Below are 20,790 nucleotides of genomic sequence, written 5' to 3' on the forward strand. Positions count from 1 at the left end.
ACAATTCATTTTCTACCTGCACAACTCTGATGCCTTTTGAGCTGCTGTCCCTTCGCTGGAGCTCAGGGTGAGTGTCTGTGAGCGATTGAGTCTCTGTGTGGGCCCTTTAAGAGTACAGCTTGGTTTCCAGCAGCCCTCTGTCTCACTGAGGGGAATGGCTACAAGTTGGGTGGGACGAGGTCTCAGGGAGTCACCAGGGTGAGGTGAGCAGTGTTTTCCTGATTAATACAGATTCATATTTGGCCCTCCCTGCCCCTGAAAGCTGCATGGGGGTAGGGGGCTAACCAAGAGACAGTGGTAACCCTCTCACACTGCCCCAAGACACACAGTTCAGTCTTTCCCCATATGTCTCTGGCACCCTTTGAGCTGATGTCTCTTTGCTGAAGCTCAGAGTGAGTGCTTATGAGCAAGTGAGTCTGTGCTCAGGCTCTTTAAGAGGACTTTTGTGTTTCCAGTCATGCTCGGTCTCATGGGACAGAATTGCTACTGATCTTCACAGCCAAGTGTTGTGTGGACTGCTCTTCCCAGCACTGGATCTCTGAGCTACAAGCATGGTATGGGGCTGAGACCCCTTGCTCCTTGGTGGTGACCTCTGCAGACAAGATATCCCTCCCAAGTTTTAACATCCACATGAGGGTGTGGGACCAACCTGTTTTACCTCTCCGTCCTACCAGTCTCAAGGTGGCCTATTCTTTACATCCTCAGTTATAGGAATTCTGTTCTGTTAGTATTCAGGTGGTTCTCCAGGTAGATTGCTCTAGAATTGAAATTATAATTTTGATATAGTCATGGGAGGAGAGGAGCACAGCACTTGCCTACTCTGCCATCTTGACTGGAACTCGCTAGGAAATGTATTTATATCTAAGTATCAAAAAGAAATCAGAATAGAGGTAAAATAAGGAATTGACACTAGTATGAGGCTGGGGGTAAATTTTACATAGAAAAGCATACCATGAAGTCCTATGAAATTGGCCTAAATTTTTATTCTGAGTTCGTTATGATATTCACAGGGTCCAAAAAGATAAAAGTAGAATGAGCTTCTCCTGGGCAGTGAGGTCTGGGAGAAGTTGATTGATTAATGTACATTTCAAATACCAAAGGTCCTTAAGGATGAATTTCTTCCATTGATGTGAGTCCATCAGTGAATATTTCCGTTATTAATGGCTGAAAATTCGAGTGACCACAAAAACAACTTCACCCATCACTTGTATTTGCAATGTTAGACATATGGTCAGGTATTTCTTAGTCCCCTCCGAGAAATGACAGCAGACTTCATTTGAAATCAGGCAAACCAAAGACCTGGGCTACCTGAAGGACACTGAGCCTCCAGAGCCCTGTGAAAAAGACTTCCCTAGAATTACTCCTTTCTTTGGATTCCACTATTAATATCAGGCTAGCCTCATCCTTCAGACAAAGTTTAAGGCTTTTACCTTTGGGTAGAATGAAAGCAGAAAAGGAGGAGCAGTTCTGTTTTGGAGATGAGCCTGAAAATTATGAGGCCTGTTGTCCAGCTTCACCATTTTGGCCTCTTGTTGCCCATATTTGAAGCTTAGTGAACTTAATGGTTTAATAGAAGAAAAGAGGGAAAGAGAGGAAGGAGGAAGGATGGATGGGAAGAAAGGCAAGGAAGGGAGAGAGAAAAGTATGAGCAGGTGGCCTGTTTGAAGTACTACAGAGCTTGCAGATGAACTCTATCTTGTTGGCTATATTAGGATTGCATATTTAGTCTGTACTTATGTTTTATTCAATATATACCACAAAATCTTATTTTTACAGTAAAAAAAAAAGTTAAACATTGTTTCGTAGCTCTTCTCTGGATTTGTGTTAACTGTCCAAGGGGATCCACTCTGATAAAAATCTGATTCAAACCAAGTTTTGCTAAATAATGGTTGGCTTCAACAATCATAAAACTATGTGGCTCATTATATTCCACCCTATCTCAGCTAGGGTTAGTATTATCTACATTTACCTTCTCTTTTTTTCTCTCTTCCCTTTCAGTCTCATTTTTATTTTTAAACCATTCTCTTCTGAAAGGTAATAACTTCTGTCAGTTTGGCTAAGGCTGTTGAGCTTATCATATAAAATAACATCAGCTCAACTTAAAGTAAATGGGAAACATCAGCTCAACAGACCTGATGCATCAGATACAGTGGTGAAGGTTGTATCAGTTACAAAGGCTTTGATTATTGAAAGTTTTTAAGAGCTGCTTAAAGAGAGATAATTGAATCTCTCAATCCATGGGTCTTAACTTGGGAGAACACAGACCTGTTTGAGATTCTAATAAAAGCCACTGACCTTATTCCTATGAAAGTAGGAACATGTCCATTCATGGAAAAAAAAATGTAGATGAACCTCCTAAAGCCTTATATACATCTTAAGGACTTATAAATACTTAAAATGTGTTCCAGAAATGTTACGTGTATGAATGACATTATAAGTAATATGAAAGACTATTCAAGTGCAGTATTGAGATCATAGATATAATGGTGTTGAAAACACTTTAAACAAGTTAATCATTTTTAATATCTCTATCCAACTAACATAGGAAGTCATGCCTACAAAATTATATATGGGCTATCCCCAACTTTCATAGGTGGTATATTTCTGAAAATATGTTTGAAAGTTAAATTTCTGAAAGTTGAACAATTTATTTATGTTTTATGAGAAGAATTCTGTTACCAATTATTTTTTAAAAGAACACACAAAACCATGATGATCTCTAATGGTTCTTGTACCCTGGGCCTAGATAATCTGGAAGATAGAGGAGATCAGCCCCTGGCAGCTGGCCCAAAGCATCCCCTTTCCACTCAGGAATGGGTAAGTAAAGCAGGGCTGCGCTCCGTCCCACAGGCTGATAACCCTCCCATGGTTCACTCACAGGGGCAATGGCACCTGCTGTGTGCGAGGTGTATGGAGCCAGGGTAGGAAATGAGGTCTTGCTCTGCCTGTCGCCTTCCATTCACAAAGTGACTTCCCCAGTGTCGCCAGCCACCCTCCCTCCGAAGAGTGTGAAGAAGCCACTGAGACAGAGAGGGCCATCTGCTCTAGATGGTGGAAACTGCGCTAGCAACCGCTATCCCCCTGTAGCACACGGCCTCAGCTAGTCTCCCGCAGAATTTAGGTGAAGTAGACACTGAAGTCCCACCCCTGGCAGAGCAACAGATGTTGCTTTAGGGAGTAAAGGACCTGATTCACCACGTGCATCCCTGTGTTATCCAGAGACGAATGGCTCTTTCCTGGTGTGACCAACATGTGATGGCTTAAGATCATCACTTACCAGCTCATCTAGGAAAGAACAACTTCAGCATAAAGGTATCGAGGTACAAGGTGGAAAAGAGTGTGATGGGAGAGGCTGGGTTGGGGAGGCCTGGCCACCCTGGCCCTATTTCATGTACTGACCCACTTTCCTCACGTGAACCTGGTGGCCCAGATTGAAAGCTCAAGGGCTTTTCGGCCCTTTGGACTTAGGGCTGTTGACCGAAATTCTTATTGGTTTTAATTTGAGGGCTGGTGTTTCCTCCCAAGTCACAGAGACTTCAAATTCCCATCTCCCTCTACAGCATCTCTGGCACTATTCTCATTTTACATATCCGGATGGAGGAAGCACTGGATTTCACACCTAATTAAAAGAGAGTGTATTGCCTGCTGTTTCCTTTCTTGTTCATTTTCCCTTGTGCACTGGCAGCTTTTTATTCTCATGCTAAGTCCTATCCCGGACCCCTGCAGCTTAAGGGACAGAGCAGCTGGGTTCCTGCAAAACAGAGAGCTGGGCCCTCTGTCACCTATTTCAGCACAAGCAGGCGTTCCCTTTTGTGCTCACTCCTGTTTCAGCCCCATCCATATTGTGCTCACCCAAGGAACATGGTAACTTAGAATGCACGATCACTTTCAGAGTAGAATTCCTTGCATGTTTCTAGTGAATGCCATCACAGGCTGCCTCTGTATGTGTACTCCAGTGAAAAGGAGACAGGTTATTATTTTAAAACACTCAAAAACTATTTTTATTCACTTTTTTTCACTGCCTTCATTTCTGTTTTCATACCACTGTGGGGGTTTTAGGTGGGCTGGCCTTTCCAAGTACGCATCATCTTTGTAAAGTTGTATGGTTTTGTAGAGTGCGAGATTTTTTTCTTTTTTCTTTCTTTTTTTTTTTTTTTTGAATAGCCCAAATGCCTATTCAGTGCCAATCTAGGAAAGAATGGAGTCAGCATTTTCACACCATTCCTCCTTATACAGTCCCTGAATAATCATCTAATCAAGATTTGTTTTCAATGGGGACAAATCTTCTACAGTAGAGTATTTCAGATTTATTCCATTAGAATCTATACATTATTGCCCATTGGATGAAAAGGACATGTTTCACAAAAGCCTGGACATTGCTTTGCTGTGGCAGAAACTTTTTCCCACTGTACTAGTGTTAAAAAATAAAAGAAAGCCTGGGAACGGAATTGCTTCAGCATTGTGTGCTGGAGGAACGAGGCACACTTGAAAGGAGAGGCAGGGCATCTGTTCCCGTTTCAGCAAACCCACTCAGCCCTTCATGGCTGCTCGCTGCCATGCAGGACCGTGCACTGGAGAGATGTTTGGAAAGGTTTCCTATAAAAACCCAAAGAGGCTTGTCAGGTTGTATATGAGTGCAGGTTTGAGTTTGTCTCTGCGGTTTTTAATGAAGATGGTGACACCATTACTGCAATAATCAGAACTCAGACCATTTAACAGATATTGTGTGTGTGTGTGATTACCTCTACAGTGTTACCTGATTGTTTAGATAGACTCAACCACTGAAGTCAAACAAGCAGTTTGAATTTTCCTCATGAGACTGTGTGTGTGTGTGTGTGTGTGTGTGTGTGTGTGTTATGCGCGATATAATTGATAGTTTTTGCTGTTAACCATTTCCATCTATAAAGTAACCTCCTTCATCCCTTTCATCTTTGTACTGAGAACTAGGACAGCCCTCGATCTTTGGACAATCCAACTTTTTAATATAGTAATGGGCCAGGCTGCCCACAGCCTCCATGTAGCTGATTGTTGCATTCTACTGGGAGCTGTTTGATACTTCCCTCAGAGATAGTGATTTTTTCAGAGACTCAAATAGTTTCAGTGGTTATGGTTTTCCTTAAATAAAAGAGACCTTGGCGATGTCAACATTGTATTTAGAAAACTCTACATGTTAATGCCAAGACAAGTTGTTTCACTTCTTGAATTTTTTCATTTTTAAACTTAAATATATGTTCTTTATTAGATAACTGAGGCTATGTTGAAGTCCCAAGATTTCAACAAAGATGAACGCCATGCTAATTCATAGAGATGTATAGAAGTAGCTGGAGGGCATGCTAAACAAACCTTTTCACACAGCTTTACAGCAGCAGTGGATACCAAAGGGCCAGACTTCATTCAGGGGCAAAGCATGCAAAAATAGTTAAGGAGATAAGAGCATGAACTCTAGAACCAGACTGCCTGGACTCAAATGCCAGCTCTACCACCAACTGCCTGTTTGACCTTGAGCAAATTTCTTTTTCTTCTTCTTCTTCTTCTTCTTCTTTTTTTTTTTTTTTTTTTTGTTCAAAAAGGCTGACTTTCAATAGATCGCAGCGAGGGAGCTGCTCTGCTACGTACAAAACCCTGACCCAGAAGCAGGTCGTCTACAAATGGTTTAGCACCAGTTGAACAAATTTCTTAATTTCTCTGGCCTGCTTTCATCATCTGAAAAATGGAGCTAATAATACTACCTACATTATAGGATTGTTCTGAAGATTAAATAAAATAATATACATATAATAGTTAGACCAGTAGGCAGGATTTGACACAAGGTAAGCTCTAAAAAAAATAAAAGTTTGCTCTTATTATTATCATGGTACAAATGCATGGGCGGGGTCTCAGAAAGAGCATAGAGTTTGGTCTGCTGATTTTTCTCCTGAATATTCCTTCCTGGGTTATTGGATCCTCCTTCTGGGGCCATATTTTGTATTAACACAATTATAGAGGATTCACCGTGATTCTTTAATCTGGCAAAGATAATTTGTTTTACATGAGTGAAAAATAATAATAACAGTATCCTAAGGAACTATTTTAGGAAGGAATAGACCCAATGGAAGTTGAAACAAGAAGCAATTCTCTTCTGTGAAAATTTGTGCAAGTCATATCACTGAGAGTGAACAAAGAGCCTGTAGGCATTTATTACATTAAGTGGATATGTGTGAGGCTGACTAAATGTAAAAATGGGAACCAAAGAAATGAATGGCTATATAAAAAGATGTGGTCCCACGAGCGAGGACAGCGTGAGGAGATTGAGTGAACCAAGGTAGAACTTCTAGCTGAGCTCAGACTTCCCTGCGCAAGTCCTCTCTCTGAAGGTAGAGGGGAAAGACCCTGAGGAGCTGTCTGCAGGCTATTACCTCTGGGGTTCTGTCCAACAAGACACAGCGAGCTGGGTCACAGGCCAACAGTCAATAGTACTTGTGCCACCTGGTTTTGAAAGCCCACTTACATGGTCTCCCTCTCTCAAGCTGTCTATTCAGTCAGGAAGCAAGAATGGGGAATCTGACTGAAGAGTGGTTTGGAGAGAGGGATTCTGTAGAGCCATTTGAGATGTAAGGTAGAAAAAGAAGGAAGCCCTGAGGCTAATTGTTATAGCCACCTGTTTTCTTTCTCAATCTGTGACCCAAATGTCACTAACATTATCCCTCATCTGCACAGCCCGGGGCATAAAGATGGTGATGAGTCAGGCTGTCCACTGCCTCTGCAGAGCTGACCGTTGCCTTCCTACCAGGAGTGTTTGATATTTCCCTCTAGCAAGTACATGGAGCACCCAGTTACCTAGCGTGTTCAGACATCCCACTCCTGGTTTAGTCCTGCTATCCCAACTTATTATTAACAGTGTTCCTTTCCTCTCACAGTGCCCAGTTGGAATGGTCAATATGATCACCGAGTGCAGGCCAGTCTCCCAGATCAATGTTGCCATCTCTGTCTGTCCTCTTCAACATTCCTTCCTCATTAAGCCTCAGAAAATTCAGAAAATCATCACATTGCATACAGCCACCCTAGAAAGTTTTGACTGTCAGAGATGACAAGAAAAATGTCATCGTTAGAATGTTCTGTAGATATAGAAAGTAGCAGGCAAATGCCCCTGAAGCTGGCAGGTTGCATTCTATAACTGATCCCTCTATTGGAAAATGTGGTAGCAGCTGTTGGGTGAACATCTTAGTCTGGGTTGACTTTTCCAAGAATCTTTGTATACATGGTGTGGGTTTGGGGAATATGCCACATAAATTAATAGCAAGGAAATTTATTTTTTTACTATGAATATTGTTGTAGTTTATGAATAAAATAAGGAACTTTGGTAAGTTAGGGAAAATAAAAGCTTTCCCAAAGGACACGGACTTAGGCCTGTCCAACGTAGTACTGTTCCTTGAGAATAAGTCTTCCAGTTCTTAGTTCGATTCAATACCTCAAAATAGCTGAGACACTGTTGGGACACAATTCAAGGACTTCTTCCCATAGGACATCATACCTGAAGCGTGACCTCTGTGCAAATCCTGTCCATCTCTCACAGAGCCCTTTTGTGTCTGCCAAGGGGGTGCTTGTAGGAGCCATGAGCAGTTCCCACCTGAGACCCCGGTGTCAGGAAGGCCGTCAGCTAGCTCTGACCCACGCTCTGTTTTGTCTGTCTTGCCGCGCAGGTGACATCAGTTGCAAGGGGATGACCGAGCGCATTCACAGCATCAACCTTCACAACTTCAGCAATTCCGTGCTCGAGACCCTCAACGAGCAGCGCAACCGTGGCCACTTCTGTGACGTGACGGTGCGCATCCACGGGAGCATGCTGCGCGCACACCGCTGCGTGCTGGCTGCCGGCAGCCCCTTCTTCCAGGACAAGCTGCTGCTGGGCTACAGCGACATCGAGATCCCGTCCGTGGTGTCGGTGCAGTCGGTGCAAAAGCTCATTGACTTCATGTACAGCGGCGTGCTGCGCGTCTCGCAGTCGGAAGCCCTGCAGATCCTCACGGCCGCCAGCATCCTGCAGATCAAAACAGTCATCGACGAGTGCACGCGCATCGTGTCCCAGAATGTGGGCGATGTGTTCCCGGGGATCCAGGACTCGGGCCAGGACACACCGCGGGGCACGCCTGAGTCAGGCACATCGGGTCAGAGCAGCGACACGGAGTCCGGCTACCTGCAGAGCCACTCTCAGCACAGCGTGGACAGGATCTACTCGGCGCTCTACGCGTGCTCCATGCAGAACGGCAGCGGCGAGCGCTCCTTCTACAGCGGCGCGGTGGTCAGCCACCACGAGACCGCGCTCGGCCTGCCCCGCGACCACCACATGGAAGACCCCAGCTGGATCACGCGCATCCATGAGCGCTCGCAGCAGATGGAGCGCTACCTGTCCACCACCCCAGAGACCACGCACTGCCGCAAGCAGCCCCGGCCTGTGCGCATCCAGACCCTGGTCGGCAATATCCACATCAAGCAGGAGATGGAGGACGATTACGACTACTATGGGCAGCAAAGGGTGCAGATTCTGGAGCGCAATGAATCCGAGGAGTGCACGGAAGACACCGACCAGGCCGAGGGCACCGAGAGTGAGCCCAAGGGTGAAAGCTTCGACTCGGGCGTCAGCTCCTCCATAGGCACCGAGCCCGACTCCGTGGAGCAGCAGTTCGGGCCTGGGGTAGCGCGGGAAGGCCAGGCTGAGCCCGCCCAACCTGAGCAGGCTTCGGAAGCCCCTGCAGAAGGTGGTGCGCAGCCACACCAGCTAGAGACAGGCGCCTCCTCTCCAGAAAGAAGCAATGAGGCGGAGATGGACAACACGGTCATCACTGTTAGCAACAGCTCCGACAAGAGCGTCCTGCAGCAGCCTTCGGTCAACACGTCCATCGGGCAGCCATTGCCAGGTACCCAGCTCTACTTACGCCAGACAGAAACCCTCACCAGCAACTTGAGGATGCCTCTGACCTTGACCAGCAACACACAGGTCATTGGCACAGCCGGCAACACCTACCTGCCGGCCCTCTTCACTACCCAGCCCGCAGGCAGCGGCCCCAAGCCTTTCCTCTTCAGCCTGCCACAACCCCTGACAGGTCAGCAGACCCAGTTTGTGACAGTGTCCCAGCCCGGCCTGTCCACCTTTACTGCACAGCTGCCAGCGCCACAGCCCCTGGCCCCATCTGCAGGCCACAGCACAGCCAGTGGGCAGGGCGAAAAAAAGCCTTACGAGTGCACTCTCTGCAACAAGACTTTCACCGCCAAACAGAACTACGTCAAGCACATGTTTGTCCACACAGGTGAGTGCAGGCCCCCGGAAATCTGGCAGTGGGTGGGTGTGAGGGGACGGTGGGAAGGGAGGGGCAGGACAGCAGGTAGAAGGGAAGATTTGGAATCACATTTCAGATTTTTAAGGAGACGCCACTGTAAGCCATCCTTTAGAAGTCCCAACTGTGCCCCCATCACAGAAACAAAGCATCCTGCCACCAAAAGACAAAATCACAGAAACCCTTGATGGAGAAGGGCTAAAGGGGGGAAAGCCTGATAAAGAATTTACAGGCACAACATCCTTTAAATACATTGAACTTCGACTCAAGATGCTTATAACTGGAAAAGTCCTTGGAGATCCTATACTACAGTAATCTCATTTTACAGACAAAAGTCATTAGGTAGAGCAGGAATGAGGGTTTTAGTCTGCAGTAAGTTCTATATGAACCATTAGCTTGAAGAGGCCACAACAAGGCTGATGCAAGCTTAAGCTGCATTTGTGGTCCCTGAAATGAAGAGGAGTGATAGACTCACTCTATTTTCTATTGCTTATTCTCCATTTCAACATCTAAGACCACAGTCTGTTCTGGGTACTACCTTTTAAAAGGACAGTACACTAATTCAGAGCAGTGTTACTGGGGACGCAAAACCTTAGCATATGAATCACAGTTGAAGGGCCTGGGATGCTCAGACTGCAGAAGACTTGGGGCGTCATATAAGCCATCCTCAGTCCAGCTTCAGGGACAGCATAATGTAGTAGTGAAGCTGGAGCTCTGGAGGCAGATCGCTTCGGTTTGAATTTAGATTTAGTGTCTACTGCACTTGTCACCGTCGGAAAATTACTTAACATTTCTATACTCCAGTGTCCTTGTCAATATAATGGCAGTAGTAGTGATAGATCTTTAATTTAGTGCTGTTTTTAGGGTTAAATGAATTAATCTGTATTGAAGTTATTAAAAATAATTCCTAACACATAAGCACTCTATAAGTGATAGCTGTTGTTAGCACTATTAAGTTTATGTAAATGGTTGGGAGGGAAGAGAGAGTAAGCTTGTTTTGTTTGGGGCCAAAAGGTAGAACTGGACCAATGACTGGAAACAATAAGGAGATTCCTTCCACAAAATAAAATGACTGTTGACAGTCAGAGCCGCTCTAAGATGGGATAGACAGCCTCCAGAGGGAGTGAGTTCCTATAATTATTAGATGTGTTCAAGGAGAGAATAGATGATCATTTCCTAAGGATGTTGTAGAAGCGATTCAATCATCAGGTGAGTAGGTGGACAAGATGGTACTTGATCCCTAGATTCTGATTCTAGAGCTAAGATCTGGCCTCCCAGCTAGTGCTCTTTCCTAGCTCCATAATGGGACAGACACAGAAGCAAGAACCATGAATATCTTCCATATTAGGGACCACATATGTGATAAGATTTCTCAAAGAGTCTCTTATCCCTAAAAATACCTTTTCCAACAATGATCACTATTTTTGAAATTCTGCTTATGAGAGTCACTCTTCTGGTAAACCTGTGGTTCCAGGATATCCCTGTTAAGTGATAAATATGTTGCCAGGGGAAAGTTACACATTGAATTACATACAATACATGAAATCAAATTAGTTTCTCAAAGCAACCTTGTTTCTCAGATCAGCTAGCAAGAATAGCCAGAGCAACAGACTCAGACAAGGTGCACAACAAGGAAGGGAGCAGCTACACTAGAACATTAAAGTGAACTTTTCCCGTTTGCAGTTCAACTTAAGTCAGGACATCATGTACGTACCTTTATGCAAATGAGTTGTTTGTAAAGGTGACAGTTTTCACACCTCCTAAAGAACATACTGATGCACTGCTGAATTTAGGGAGAAAATCAGGTAGTGGTGAGTCATGATGTTTACTTGGGGTAAATGTGAATGCACTAATATCCTGAGATCAACCAAGGAAATGTTTCATGTGGTATGGGTATCATCATTATTTGGTAAATTAATCAAATAGTAATATTTTTATTTATGTGGCAATTTATGGTTTACAGAGTACTCTCACATAGTTTATGTTCTTTCCTTCTCTAAATAGCTGTCTTATAAACCATAAAACTAAGGATTAAGGGCAAAAAGAGACCATTTGTGGAAGTTTCTTCTTAGCCAAACTTGACTTTGCTGGTCTTGAATAAACATTTCGATTCTCTCCTTCTGTGCGTCTCTTCCAGTAGACCTAGCAGAGATGAAATTCACACATTCTAGTAGATCACATATTGAAATAAGGCTTTAAATTTGCAACATAAAAATTTCAGTGTACTACCAAAAATTGTCTTTTTGGTGCATAAACACATTTATCCAATGGATTCACCAGAGAATTCTGTGGTTAACCCAAATAAGTAGATTTGCCCATAAGAAAACCAGCAATGGGTTTGCACATTTATGCATCATAGGTTCAAAAGCTACAAGTAAAATCATTTTATAAATCTAAGTAATGCTTAAAGTGTAGCCTTTGGATATGTAGTAGACTATGAGAGTCCTCAGTAAATTATGAAGGTATTTGTATTGTTGTGTATAACTTGGCCATATCTGAGAACAATTAATAATGTACATATATCACTCTAGCACCTCATTTAAAAGAAACAACACTCTTCTCTTTCATCCCAGAATTATTTGGCATGTCAGTTCGGAAGGACCATCTATCTATCAAGACTCTTTCTCACTGAAGGAGACCATAACCTAACTAACAAAGTTTAAGAATAAGTGGTCTAGATTTTCAAAAGGCAGACAGCCTGGTCTATGGAAGTAATGCAGGATCTGGGTTCCCTGTGGCCCACATTTTAAAACAAAGTTCTCTTAAATTTCTTGGGAAAACATCACGAAAGTGGGGCCTCCCAACTTCACAGAAGCCCAGTAGAAATGATAAAAATTTAGAGCAAAAAGTCCAAATGTTGGTCTAGAAAGACTCTAGAAAGTACTGGGGATACCTGGCAGAGTAGGAATGGATTCGGTGTTCTTACCTGTAGTCTAACCGAAAAGAATCCTGCCAATAAATAGTATTAACAGAGCTCAAGGAAAAGAAATGTGGGCCCTTGGCATCACAACTCTATGCATGGTAACTGGCTTTGCATTTCAGTAGCTCCAAGGTTTAGTGTAAGTGATACTTGCTCTCAACGACTGCAGAAAATCAATTTTGAAATTGGATTCCAAGTAAAATTCTGTGTAGCTGTATGTTAATGAGCCACATATTCATTGAAGTGTTTGAGACAAATAAGTAGTCTATGGTATTTACTTTGGAGTAAAGCTCTACCTTAGAGAACCAAGGAAGTCCTGGTTATAAAGCATATTCCAAAATGATTATAATACTAAAACATAGAGTGAGGACATAAGTGAAAGATGATTGTACTGGAATTAGATTATTTGGGTTGAGTTTGGTTTCTCTAATTGTGGCCTTACGCAAGCCACTTAATTTCATAACCCTCAGTTTCTTTGAGTTTAAAATGGAAATAATAATTTGCCTGCCATTTGAGTAGCTGTAAAGGTATGATGCATGGGAGAGCTTTTCATGAAAGGTAAAGTACTACTTAATGTTTAAAAAGATTATCATCATTATTACTTTATCCCCTCCTCCCAGGAGACATTAAGTTTCTTTGCTCTGTATCCAACCTCTGAATAATAAGCTCTCGACATGTTTCCTTCCTCCATGGAATCCAAATGCTGAGGCAACGTGATACTCCTTGGGTTTCCCTTGAACTGCCTTCATAAAATGAACATTTCTTCCCTGATTTCTTAAGGATTATTTTAAGAGTAAAAGAAAATCTCTCACCTAATTGCTCTTTCTTCTGCCAAACAAACCATAGTAGAACTTCATCTCTTCTAGGAGTTCCTCAGTTCATTTTACAGCATCTTTAAAAAATGTGTGAGGAAGGACACCAAGAGTTAAGAGAATCAGAGAAAAAAAACAAAGATAACACAAAACATCCTTCCGTGGAACAAAGCAGGACTCCTCTATGCTTCCTCCCAAGAGAAAAAACAAAAGTCAGAGGAATGGGAATGGAAGGGAAAGACTGGGGACATGGAGGTGTCAGTGTGGATTAGAAGGCAAGCAACAGGAAAAATTCAAGGATAACTTTGGTTCTGGAAGTGTGAGCCCATGCCAGCCGCATGCAAGTTCTCTGGTCCAACCCAGATCTGCATCAGAACTTCTGGGGATGGGACCCAGAATTTGTTTTAATGAACCCTGCATCACAAGTTCAGAATCATTTCCCTAGATGGTCTAGGGTTGATCAAGAGGATGACATCTGGATGCTTTTGTTACATAGCATTGTTCTCTAAAATACCACTCATAAGAATCCATGTGTTTGGAAAAAGTAACATGGAGTTATGGATAGCAGCTTGACTTCATTATGGAAGCAGGTATCTCTCATAGGAGAGGTAAGCTAAGTTTCTCAAACTGCCCAGGTACCGTGGCATAAGTACTCCTCTGTCACATAACAGGCTGACCTATTTTTCCGTTATGTGGGTGTCTTTACACCTTCCCATTAGAATGTAAACTCTGTGAGAACAGAAACAACTTTATTTATATATATATAAAAGATACATAAATATATATATATATATATCTTATACTTCAAATATACTCAGCATAATACCTAATCTATAATAATCTATAATAATAAAAGCATAATATGCTAATTAGACCGGACATCCTTCCGGACGACCTTCCGGACGAAGCCAGGGCTGTAAGGGAAGCCCGGGTCCCAGGTGCCAGAGGGAAGCTGGTGCTGGCAGCCGGGGAAAGGAAGGTCTACTCCTGCACAAATTTCATGCATTGGGCCTCTAGTAGACAATAAACATTCAACAAATATTGATCAATGAATGAATCAAATTCTTCTCTGATAATGTCTAATCACTTCCAAAAGGAAAAGTGGTCTATTTCTAGAGTAGTTTACTTACTCTGTTACATACCTCCATAGAAATAATGCAAAAATGCTTTGCACATTTATATATTGTTCTCTTCGTGGATGTGAACATGTTTCATATATCATGTTCTTTTTGTTCTTACTGCTCTATATAACAAATTGCACATATAATAAGGCTGACCAAGATGTCATTCAAGATATTTATTTACCACGAGGTCTAGGGTTATCAAACTCAGAAAAAAAAATACAGGATACCCAGTGAAATTTGAATTTTGGATAAACAGTATTTTTTAGTCTAAGTATGGCATATGTAGTTGCTTAAAAAATATTTGTTGAGTAAGTGAAGGAACGTTCAGAAATGTCCAGAAGAATTTAATTTAAGGAACATATACATAAATGCATTATTTTCTCAGCAAGGCTTGAATTTCTTTTCTCCTTTTTCATTTTTATTTGCTAGGGAATATATTGTGTCTTGGGCTTTTTTCTGAATTATTTTATCAATAGCCCATTCAGTGGCTTTTAGCCCGTTAGTGTCCTCTGCACATATGATATTTTTTTTACTTTGAGAAGCTCAGCAATTTCAGCATGAACTTGACATAGATATAGCAATGATAGTAACATAACAATGTCATCAATAGAATAAGAATAGTGAAATCAAAATAATAAAATTATAATTCTCAAACAGAGGTTGGGTTTTTAATTATATCAAGCTGTGGAATAATGAGTGAGTGTAAAGTTTGAAGTAAGAAAGCACTAGTTTTACCACTTTCTGACTGAGTGACTTTAGGTAAATTCCATAATCAATCTGAGCCTCAGATTTTTGCCACATAAGATATAGATCTTAATAGTAGTTACTTTGCATAGTTGCTCTGAGAACCAAATAACATAATTTATGTAAAAGCACTTAACTATAAATGCTGTAAGTTATCAAACCATTTAGGAACATCTATGTTATGTATTATAGCAGCATCATACATTTTGCAGCAGAATCCAGAGAGCAGGAAATTGCCTGGACTAGGGTCATACTCTCAGCTATTACTGACTTGTTGAGTGACCTTCAGGATGTTACTATACCTCTCTAATGGAGATACCATCTTCTGGGGAGGTTAATATCTAGCCTACTCCTAAAGTTGTAAGAAAAGTCAAGTAATATGGGTGAAATTCCCTGAGATCTTCAAAATTCTGCTTAACACCAAAATATTTTAGTTGTCATTGAAGCCACCGATGTTTTGTGAATGCAGTGTGTCCCCAAGAGGCAATGCCACTCCCCCAGCGGAGAGTTTCATAGGCCAAGCTGACACTGGGTTGGCATCCCAGAACTGGAGAGAAAGGCTGGCAGGCGGTTACACCTCAGGTGTGCAGGCCCACCACCAACTGGACTTCTCAGTAGAGAGCAGACTCTGCAGTCAGTGAGGGCTGATTCCCTTGAGCACCTTCCCATTGTTGTCACTGTGCCTTTCCCATTTTCTGCTCCAATCTTGACTTTCCCCATTCAGAGGACCTGTAATTTCAGGGATGCCTTCTGCTTTCCTTGCCCGTAGCCACCTTCCCTGATGCCCGCTCTCTCACCACGCACCCAGGTTTGGTCCTCTGACCCCTCACTGTGCTTACCTGAGGAGGTGTTGTGCCAGAGAAGATGATGGGGAAGCCTAGAGAATGAGAGAGACAGGTGGGAACAGCGCTCAGAAAAGTATTCAGTGTCCTTTCTGCAGCCCAGGAAAAGCCTAGTTAGAATGAGAAAGAATCAGCAGAATAAATGGGTTCTTGTTGAGCCCCCAATATAGAGGTCACTATTCAGAATTGGGGTGGCTGAGCCCATTAGGATATCTTTTACTTGAACTTTGGGCAGAGTCTCTGCATCTGTTAACCTAACAGTATCTTTCTTCCTCTCTCTCTCTCTCTCTCTCTCTCTCTCTCTCTCTCTGTTCACTCCCCCACCCCCACCCCCCATGGTGGTAAAGTGTCAGTGCTGGTGCATGAGAAGGAGCTGAAAAGTGGCTCTTTAGAGAGCATGCATCAAAAAAGGGAGAAAAGTTATGTGTTCACCACCCTCCCATCGTTGGAGTAGTAAAGACTAGTAAAAGACATTACCCTCCCCCCCCCCCGCTGCCCCCCGCTGCCTCGATTCCTCTGCTTGCTGTCTGGTTTCTCCATCCCCCAGAGCTCAGTTGTTGCTTGCTAAGAAATCCTCTGTCTGTGCTAATTGCTGACATTTTATTCATGGCACCACTTCTCTCCATTAGCATAAGAAACTGAGAGTAGTCTATATACCTTTAACTCTGAATTACATAGCTGCAGTATAGACTATCTGACACATTGTTTACCAAATCCTGAGTTGGCTTCCCCACACCACGCAGTCCGTTTCTCCATTGGTTTCATTTATCGTCCGTTCCTTTGTGCCAAAGGGAACATTTGAATTTTTCTTAAAATGGTCGCATACTCTGAGCTGCCTTATCTCTTTAATTTCCAAAATATCTTCACAAGACAGGTACTTACTGTATTACACTCAAATTACAGATAAGGAAACTGAGGCTTAGAGAGGTTAAGTAACATGCCCAAGTCACCAGCCAAGGAAATTGAATTCATATCTGATTCCTACATCTGATTAGCCTCAAAGTGGATCATTTTAAAGCTAAGGGGCTTATGTGAGCTTCCCCCTCACATTATAATTCAAGTGTCTGTTTTGTACTTCATGGTGTGGTGTTTTGGGTTTTTTGTTTTGTTTTTGCTTTAAATCTAACAAATCGGACTTGCCATTTCTGGCCTTAGGTTCAGACCTGGAAAACCATCCACCACTCACTCATCTTAACTTCACTTCTCCACACAAAGCAACAGCCAGCGGACCACGTCCCTGCCATGTACAATGCTGAAAGCCCCTGTGGGATTGCTATAAGTCACGTGCAGGAAAATAATGGAAAGGAAAAATAGTACCATTTCCACTGAGTGATATTGTTTCAAATCCAAACACATAGAAATGAAATTTGTGGATACCCGACTACTCTAAAAATACACCCCATTTCGTAAGACGGTCCCTTTCCTCTAAGGGCCTCCCAAGTGCTTACTTTGCAAACATGTCTCCTCATTAACTGTGATACCATTTTCTGTGGCAGGGAAGGGAACAGCACACTTTGCCCCATTTAAAATGCAGAACTGAGGATGCACTGAGGGATTTAAGCAGGTCAGACACTGACGAGTCCGGGACTGGAATCCTCAGCGGTGGTGGGCCGAGGTGGGCAGAAAGCCACCAAATCTGCAAAGGACCGTGACAGGGGTTCCATCCAGCTCCTCCCTTTCAGAAGGGACACACACCCATAGAGATGAGGACACTGAGAAAGCCCAGGGTTGCACAGGTAACTAACTGCCAAAACACCACTCAGTGCATGCAAACTCCATACAGATCTGTGCTCTGAAGGGAAAGCTGACAACTGTGAAGAAACAACTTACAGGCAGGTGAGAAGGGTGTGAGAGTAAAAAGCCTTCATCAGTGACCTTGCCTGGAGGAAAAAGGCACTAGAAAGTAAAAGTTTCAAAGAGCGAGAGCTCTTTAACATAGACAAAGTTTTAACTTCCTAGCAGCCACATACCATCTGGAACTTAAGAAGGCATATGTCCCATTAAAGGTGACAAGTGGACATGTTTTAAAAGGTAGTTGGCTGGCCTATCGTGGCCTCTAGAAAGTGTCCCGAGAGCACCAGGAAGGCAAAGACCAGCGTGAGTTCCAGACGTGTTTACAGCTGACAGAAACATTTCAACTAAAAATAACAGGCATGACTCTCTCCCCTAGAGTCTCTTATTTCAAAAAAAGAAAAAATGCATTTATGTAAATAAATACCATGCTGAGGCAGAACTCTTCATTTAGGAATGATGCTTCCTGAAATTCCCTCATTTTCATCTACAAGTGAAACAAATGTTTCTCTTCTAACCCTGTGGTCCTATGGATCATTCTGTCCCAACATTAAGAAAATGGGAAAGGCAATCAGAAGAGAGTTGAGAAGCGCAGGCCGCAGGCCAAAATGTTTGTGAATAAGTGAAGGAAAAAGAGGGCAAAGGTCCATGAAATTAAGAAATTTGTGGAGTAATTCCTGAACAAAACAGCCATTTCTTAAGATCCTGTGCTTTGAAACGTATCCTTTTGTGTTTACAAACACAATGGAGAAGCTGTCTGGTAGGATAAACTTCCATAAAACAGATCATGAGCGTAAAGCACCAGCACGGAGTCGCACATATTAAGCACCCAAACATGGTGAGCGTTTTCATGGCCATTATTACTATGACACCTAATGGGGGGAACGGAAACACAAAGGTGCAAATTTTAATTGAAGTTAACTCAGATTTAAGACTTAGATTCCCTACCGTGATGCATTGTCCAGATGTTGAAATATTACCTGAAAGAACTTCAAAGGCTTTGGGGTCTTTAGGCTGGATTGTAGGAGAGTACATAGAAGGACTTACTTCTTTGAGGTGGGAAATCAGAAGTGAGGTGGGAGATGGAAACACCGTAATGTCGTTCATCTCACCTGTCAAGAGCAGAGCTGAGAACAAACAGTACTAACAAGAAAAACAAGTCTCTGTTTATCCAAAGAGATGTCACAGGTCTATGGACGTTTACTTATATCAGAACACCTCATGTGGCCATTCATCGACAATATTTATACTTACCTTACTGTTTTTTAACAAGCTCGATAGTTCGGTTTCTTAAGTCAACAACAAACAAAGCAGTAAACTGAAGGGAAAGAAGAGTTCCAGCCAACAGACTGAGAGTAAAGGAGAACACTATTTTTAAAATTGACCCGAGAGTTCACAAAAAGCATATGGAAACATTTAATGGGCAGCGGAGAGAGGGAGGGCAGTGTTGTAATAAGAATACCGTGCAAGTATTCCCACACCACTCTTGGTGGTCTGCAAAGTGATTTCACATGTTTTTTTATGTCAACACCAGCACAGTGAGGTAAGTAGGACTGTGCACCTCAGAGGCATGGGAGGTGTGTCAGAGTGGTGGGCCAGAGGTTGGGGCCTGGATTTGAGAGCATCGTGTTGTTCACCACCGACCCAGCCTCCACACTGGATGAGGCCTGTCTGCAGTTCAGTGAAGTCAAGACAGAAGAGCCAATTAACTCTTAAGTTGTGTTTTAGGAAGCTTTCTGTCTAAATTAGATAAACTTGAAAGTGTAGCTCTTCAGAATGACTTATTCCTATGTTGGCCGATATTTGCCAGGCCTAAAATCAAGGCATGAGCGTGTTTACTGAACAGAATACTGGAAATGGAGAGCTGAGCTATGTGATCGCTGTGTTTAGTTCCCAAAGATTGTAAAGAACCCCATGTCTCCAAAGATCTTCCCTCTCTCTTAGTTCGTATATTTTTTGATAACGTTAATGGGAAACACATGTAAATCCCCTAATGATGACACTGAAAATGACCCCCTTAAAGTAGCCCTTCCTTTTCTCCACAGGATGGCCTTGGAAGACTTTTAGTGGGGAATGTCTTGTAGCTTTCCAAGAAAGCCATTTCTGACACAGGGAAACAGGAAACTCTAGACTTCCCTGGCATCACCTTAAAGCAAGGTTTCTCAGCACACAAGAGGCCAGGAAGGACTGGATCTTTCCAATCAAGAGGGATCCATTAATGAATCAGACTATATTTTTAATTTTTTTTATTTTTGTTTTTTGTTGTCTTGTTTTTCTGTCTCTTTCTCCCTCCCTCGCTCTGTCTCGCTCTGTCCTGCCTGCTGTCTCTTCCCACCTCAACAGGTGAGAAGCCCCACCAATGCAGCATCTGTTGGCGCTCCTTCTCCTTAAAGGATTACCTTATCAAGCACATGGTGACACACACAGGAGTGAGGGCATACCAGTGCAGCATCTGCAACAAGCGCTTCACCCAGAAGAGCTCGCTCAATGTGCACATGCGCCTCCACCGGGGGGAGAAGTCCTATGAGTGCTACATCTGCAAAAAGAAGTTCTCCCACAAGACCCTCCTGGAGCGACACGTGGCCCTGCACAGTGCCAGTAACGGGACCCCTCCCACGGGCACGGCCCCGGGAGCCCGCGCTGGCCCCCCAGGTGTGGTGGCCTGCACGGAGGGGACCACTTACGTCTGCTCCGTCTGTCCAGCAAAGTTTGACCAAATCGAGCAGTTCAACGACCACATGAGGATGCATGTGTCTGACGGATAAGTAATATCTTTCTCTTTCTTATGAACAAAACAACAAAAAAACAAACAACAACAAAAAAAGCTATGGCACTAGAATTTAAGAAATGTTTTGGTTTCATTTTTACTTTCTTGTTTTTGTTTTTGTTTCGTTTCATTTTGTACTACATGAAGAACTGTTTTTTGCCTGCTGGTACATTACATTTCCGGAGGCTCGGGTGAATAATAGTTTTCCCAGCCTCCCTCGGATGGTGGCCTTAAGGCCTGGTAGTGCTTCAAGGGGTCCACTGGTTGGATCTCTAGCTACTGGCCTCTAAATACAACCCTTCTTTACAAAAAAAAAAAATCTTTTTAAAAAAATTTAAAAAAAAAATTTTTTTTTTTCACTTGTGAAGAGCACTACAAAAATATATACCGAAATCTAAAAGGCCGACTGTCTTTAAGTACACCGCTTGCAGTGTTTCAGTGGACATTTTCACAATTCTGGCCACTTGGACTTCACAGTA

General features: G+C 42.9%; 1 protein-coding gene across 1 annotated transcript; it reads left to right on the plus strand.

Annotated features, from left to right (window-relative positions):
- The first annotated feature begins 2,781 nt into the window (after window positions 1-2,781).
- Window positions 2,782-20,372, plus strand: ZBTB20 (zinc finger and BTB domain containing 20). The gene is made up of 3 exons (XM_054713960.1): window positions 2,782-2,817; window positions 7,680-9,284; window positions 19,888-20,372. Exons 1-3 carry the CDS (start codon window positions 2,814-2,816, stop codon window positions 20,307-20,309), a joined length of 2,031 nt encoding a protein of 676 aa, XP_054569935.1. The 5' UTR covers window positions 2,782-2,813; the 3' UTR covers window positions 20,310-20,372.
- Window positions 20,373-20,790: the final 418 nt, after the last annotated feature.

This window comes from Eptesicus fuscus, chromosome 3 (assembly GCF_027574615.1).
Source record: "Eptesicus fuscus isolate TK198812 chromosome 3, DD_ASM_mEF_20220401, whole genome shotgun sequence".
NCBI lineage: Eukaryota > Metazoa > Chordata > Mammalia > Chiroptera > Vespertilionidae > Eptesicus > Eptesicus fuscus.